This window comes from Lactuca saligna, chromosome 8 (genome assembly GCF_052625555.1).
Source record: "Lactuca saligna cultivar CGN05327 chromosome 8, ASM5262555v1, whole genome shotgun sequence".
Taxonomy (NCBI): Eukaryota; Viridiplantae; Streptophyta; class Magnoliopsida; order Asterales; family Asteraceae; genus Lactuca; species Lactuca saligna.
In genome coordinates this window covers 158,247,163-158,253,040 of record NC_136424.1, presented here as the reverse complement: position 1 = coordinate 158,253,040, position 5,878 = coordinate 158,247,163, and the positions used below count along the sequence as shown (strand labels likewise).

At 38.6% G+C, this 5,878-nt stretch overlaps 2 protein-coding genes across 2 annotated transcripts; one reads left to right on the top strand and one right to left on the bottom strand.

Moving 5' to 3' along the window:
• The first annotated feature begins 1,286 nt into the window (after window positions 1-1,286).
• On the top strand, window positions 1,287-3,829 carry LOC145010727 (nodulin MtN21 /EamA-like transporter family protein). The gene is made up of 7 exons (XM_078969245.1): window positions 1,287-1,988; window positions 2,277-2,324; window positions 2,428-2,550; window positions 2,640-2,789; window positions 3,042-3,213; window positions 3,334-3,394; window positions 3,503-3,829. The coding sequence occupies exons 1-7, from the start codon at window positions 1,347-1,349 to the stop codon at window positions 3,603-3,605; spliced, it is 1,299 nt and encodes a 432-aa protein (XP_078825371.1). The 5' UTR covers window positions 1,287-1,346; the 3' UTR covers window positions 3,606-3,829.
• A 210-nt stretch (window positions 3,830-4,039) lies between these two features.
• On the bottom strand, window positions 4,040-5,520 carry LOC145010725 (uncharacterized protein At1g65710-like). The gene has a single exon (XM_078969244.1). It carries the CDS (start codon window positions 5,430-5,432, stop codon window positions 4,119-4,121), a length of 1,314 nt encoding a protein of 437 aa, XP_078825370.1. The 5' UTR covers window positions 5,433-5,520; the 3' UTR covers window positions 4,040-4,118.
• Between the last annotated feature and the right edge of the window lie 358 nt (window positions 5,521-5,878).

Here is a 5,878-nt window from a genome sequence, read left to right as displayed (position 1 = left end):
GTAATCAACGACCACTGTAGTTAAAAGGTTAAAAATGATGAAAGAATTAAGTCATAGAAGAAAATGGCAACACAATATGCATCTGATGGAACGTCTAGCTCAAGAAGATCATCCATATAAACATCATCCAAGTAGTACTTGTAAGTCTAAATGATTGGAGAAGAATAAACCATCAAATAGTCCTCCAATTTTGAGGAAATAAAAAAGAACCGGAGAACAAATGACAACAACTCCTATGAAGAGGTATAATAGACATAATAAAAACACCTATGTAAGTTCTCCGGGAACAAAAAAGCTTGTTGAAGAGCCTACTTCATCAAGTATGAAGTCAAAGAATTGAAGCAGGTGGAAAGGGAGGCGGGGAAGTGAACGATGTGAACGTGACAACTGAGAAAGGCGAGGGAGGTAAGTGTAGAAAGGGAGGAGCAAATCGTGGTTGAAAGGGAGAAGATGGCGGAGCAATTGGTGAGCCAGGGGAAAAGATGTGGCAGAAAGGAGTGCCAATATTGCAGATGGTGGCGGGTTGTGAGACGATGGTTGCAACGAAAGAGGAGGAGGATGGAGAGTAGGAGGGATCCAATGGAAAAGATCTCATAGGTAGAAAGTCTATGTTTATGTTATTGAGAAAGAGAGAGTGATATATATATATATATATATATATATATATATATATATATATATATATATATAGAGAGAGAGAGAGAGAGAGTTTGTGTTTGTTTTGGGTAAAGTGTGTTTTGAAGTTTGTACTACGTTGCAATTTATTTAATCATAGGCACAATAAAACTGATGATTAGGAAGAGGTTCACCGGGTGACTCCTTTACTTTTTACAATGATGTTTTAAATGCTAAAAACTTGATTTTGTACCCTTAGGAAAAAAAAACTTTGAAAAAAAAACTCGTAAGTTGGTCGGGCTACAATGACGTGACATGTTAGCGTCCACGTAGGTCAAGACAAGTCAACATCTAACTTATAAACCGAATAAAATTTCGACCATTCTCTTAATCAGAAGGTAATTTATTATTTTAAGAAATAATTAAAAAAAGGGGGGGGGGGGGGGGGGGGGGATTCGGACCATTCTCTTAATAGAAGGTAATTTATTATTTTAAGAAATAATTATAAAAAAAAAAGGGGGATAAAATTACTTGGTTTGGCTGTGTGAGAATAGCATTCTACCTTGTAAAAATACTTTATAGTTTCATAATTTTGTTTACCTTGACTTACCCTCGGGTGTTATCTCGAACATAGATAATCTAACTGCAAGCTATGGGTTCATATTTTACTTATTTCATTTTTCAACCAACAAAACATGAGTCTAAAGTAGTCAGGTAATCAACAGGGGGAAATGGCCTTTCCCTCTTCTTCTTTCCCGACCTGCCATGGCAGCACCTCGCCCTCCGCCACTTCCTCTTATTTTCCTTCCTTTCCGACTACCCACCTCCGCTGCCGCCACGATGTCACCAAAAACCACCTCCCCTCTTCTTCTACTTCTACATCTAAACCACTACTATCAATCTCACTACCACACCCATCTCTCCCCTTCACCACCCTCAAAATTTCCTCAAATCACATCCGCATCTCCTTCAAAACCAGAGCTTCCGATTCCGAAACCCAATTCGACACCATCTCTTCACCAACATCATCTGAAATCGATTGTGTTGGAACCGGAACCGATGTGGAATGCGTTTTTCCCTCAGAGGGAAAGGGCGATTATGAAATTACCGAACCAGTAACAGCTTCGTTAACTGACGTAGTATTGGAATGGGCGTTACTGGTGTCGCCGTTTTTCTTCTGGGGTACGGCTATGGTGGCGATGAAGGAAGTTTTGCCCAAAACCGGACCCCTTTTCATCTCCTCCTTCCGATTGATTCCTTCTGGATTTTTACTGGTTGCTTTCGCTGCTTCTCGTGGCCGGAAAATGCCATCGGGACTAATTGCTTGGCTGTCTATTGCACTATTCGCCCTTGTTGATGCTACTTGTTTTCAGGTTAATTCGTTTCCTAGACTTCAATAATTTTGTTAGCATGACTTCAAATTGTTCATATTTATTCATCTCTTCAAACAAAATCAATTGCGTTTGCATGAATAAGCTCGAATGATAACACATAGGTAACTCCCACTTGAGATTTGCAGCTAATTGTAAAATCACAAGTTTCTCAAACATCCAAAGTGGAAATCTTTGCAGATTTAATCGAAGACAGGAGGATAAAAATTATATCTTTTTCATGATTCTTGATTTGTATTGAATTTGATTATATTTTGTGATGCATTTCAGGGATTTTTAGCAAAAGGATTGGAAAAAACATCAGCTGGGCTTGGCAGTGTATGTTTTATATAAATTAGTTACATTTATAATCATAAGCTTAGTATTATTTATATTTATACAGGTCAAAAGTTTGACCAAATATATTGATATTTTATTTCAGGTTATAATTGATTCACAGCCTTTGACAGTTTGTATTCTTGCTTCCTTTTTATTCGGTGAAACTATCGGCTTAGTTGGAATTACAGGTCTAATCCTCGGTGTTGTAGGCCTTGCACTTCTTGAGGTATATTAATTAATAAAACTTGTTGAGTGAAATGTAAAATTACATAATTATCCTTACTTTTTACTTTCATTTATTCTGATTATTGACAGATTCCTGCAATTTCATTTAATGAAAATAATTTTTCATTATGGGGGAGCGGGGAATGGTGGATGCTTCTAGCGGCTCAAAGCATGGCGGTGGGTACGGTTATGGTCCGGTGGGTTTCCAAATATTCGGATCCGGTTATGGCAACCGGGTGGGTAAGTAACAACTAACAACCCTACTTTCTCCAAGGGCATTTATGTCTTTTTGCATAAACAAGAGATGGAGAGCGAGTCATTGTCGCTAATGTATGCCAAATGCAGTACAACTTGTTCTAATGACAGTATATGAGAATCTTGTAAATTTGTAATGATTACGAGGGTCAAATGTGTAAATTCGTAAGAAACAGATAAATGAAAGTTCGTTGCTATTTCTTGCATTTGAAATTTCCGTTGGAAATATTCTTGCAGCACTTGGTTCTTGGTGGGATTCCATTGGCGGTGTTGTCGATTCTTGCTCATGATCCCGCCGTCAGTGGAGGACTGAACGATCTCACGACAAATGACGTTTTTGCCCTTCTGTATACGTCCGTGTTTGGTAGTGCTATTAGCTATGGTGTATACTTCTACAATGCTACAAGAGGTCATCTTCAATCTTCATTTTGATGATATTATTTTGTATTGTTTTGATGATTATATATTTATAGCATCATACTTTCATTTCTACAATTATACAATAATGTTACATTTTTGGAACTTGTAGGTAGCTTGACAAAGCTTAGCTCCCTTACCTTTCTAACTCCAATGTTTGCTTCGGTTTTTGGGTAACTTCAATTACAATAATACAGTCCCAATCTGATACATGTCAAACACAGTATAACTTGTTTTGCATCATTTTGGTTTGATTCTTAATTTTTTTTCTTGGTTTACAGATTCCTTTATCTTGGGGAAACTTTCTCCCCAATTCAACTCACGGGAGCGGTTGTTACAGTTGGTGCTATATACATGGTCAACTACAAAAATGTTGTCAAATGAACCGAATTATTATATCAAATTATATAGTGCAATTTAGAGGGCTCTTAATAGAGTTCCAAACAAGGTATATATGATCACACTTCGAGCACATCTTGCTTAAAGGAATGGAATTTTCCATGATAGTTTTATGTGCTCATTAAGCACATTGAAACAATACTTGTAGATATACATTTCGATGTAATCAACTATTTATCAGTATGATCATGTTCTTTAGGTTTTTTATACGTGGAAAAGGCATGAATACCCTCCTTATTCTTGCAAATAACATTTAAAGTGGGATTGAAACTGATATCAATGACACAAATTGTATGCATAGGACAAAACATGAGTATTTTGTTTCAGTGTTTTGGTATCTTCTATCATTCTATGTGTAAAAGACATAAATGGTCTTTGGTTTGGGATCATTTAAAATAGTCCAAAAGATAAGAATTCAATTGTTGAAAAAACTACATAAATGATTAGCAAGTTTACAAAAACACATAATACAAATGTACTGCAATTGATACAAACAATTTAAGTTAAAGCAACCATTTTGCCATCAGCAATGGAGTAAGCACTTCGAGAACCACGCCCAATTCCCTTCTTTGGATAATAATCACGTAATTCTCTCTGAAATCCCCCCAATTGGCTCAATTTCTGCTCTCGTGTTATGGGTTCACCTGAATTTGATTCCCGGAAACCAGCAAAGTTATTGGAATTAAGGTCAGCAACTGCGTCCATGATCGAGCAAGCTTTTGTAACACACGCCGGAAGTTCAAAAGCTGGTTGTGCTGTGGCGGCACCGCCACTATTATTGTTCTTTTGGTGGAAGTTGTGGATATCCTCAAGTAGCAAACTAGCGTAAGATGGTGGAGTAGGGTCAGATATCGTTTCTGTATTCATGTCTAGATCACGAGATAACCTTCGGGTTCTTGGAGGAACCATCGCCGCCATTTTTGGGTTGCTGGACTGTGGAGTTCTACCGGCGTTGTTGTCAATCTCTGCTAACGATTTCCTTCTATGACGCAAAGGATCAGTCTCCCCTCTGTCGATTTGTTCTTGGCTTGAGCTGTCGGTGAAAACCTGAAGGTGTGTCCTCGCCGGAGATACATTTCGCTTCACGTGAATCCTCTTAACAGTACTGGTATTTGGTTGTTCGCTACCACCATTGTTGCTCTTGTTAGTTGCTGGAACTGAAACCATCTTCGCCGGCCTATTGCTACTGCCGACGTCGGTCGCCCCGGTGTTTACACTACGAAAAGGTGATTCAGACCTCCTACTAGGAGATATACTTATTCTTCTTTCTTTACTGCAAGACCTGTGGCGTCGCATTCTAGAAGGAGACGAAACCCTAACCTCCTCCCTGTGCCGGTGGTAGTGGTTGTGCAATGCCTCATCGTTTTCAGTCTTATCATCATCACCGTCGTCATTCTTCAAACTGGCGTCCAAATCGGAATCGAAGCTCCTCTTGGAACGAGAGTATCTTCTTCTGCGATTAGGGTTTTGAGATCCGGAGGAATTATTCCGGCTAAGCCTGCCACATTGTATCAGAATCGCATCCACTTCTTCCTTGGTGCAACTAGAGGTTCTCGTCCTAGCTCCTCCTGAACTCCGAGATTGAGCGTCGCCAGCTGTAGAACTAGGGTTTAACACATTGGGGTCGTCTTCATCTTCGTGTCTTTTGAGTTCATGGCTGATTCGGTGTTTGATGACGAAAATCTCCTTCTTGAAAACCTGTTGATCATTCTTCGTGTTCTGTGGTTGTTGAGGGCTCGATTTGAGGTCGGATTGCGGGGAAGCAGGCTGAAGAGCGGTGGTTTTGGTGTTCTTGCTGAAACAAGCACCCATAGATGAGAGAGAGAGAGAGAGAGAGAGAGAGAGAGAGAGAGAGAGAAGGGGTTGGGTGCGTTTTGAAAATTTGAATTTTAACGGAGGGGCCTATCCATAAAATGCAATTGATTAGAATTATAAATGAATATCATGTGACTTTAGTAAATGATAGGGATTGTTCAAAAAAACATTTTTAAAAAAGTGTGTGCTAAAATATGACAGATTTGTAAAAGGAAATGTTGAAAAACTCCGATTAATAATCGCATCTTATTTTTATTTTGCCCATAGGGGTTTCTATTTTTATTTTCTGTTATGTTCTTCTCATTTTAACCAACATATTTTTTGCTGACTTGATAATTTTTTTTTCAATGTGACATTACACGTTGATGTTGACAAGATAATGAGATTGGTAGGTTGGTAAAGATCGTCCAATGTCAAAGTGTACATCATTCGCTCACAATTTT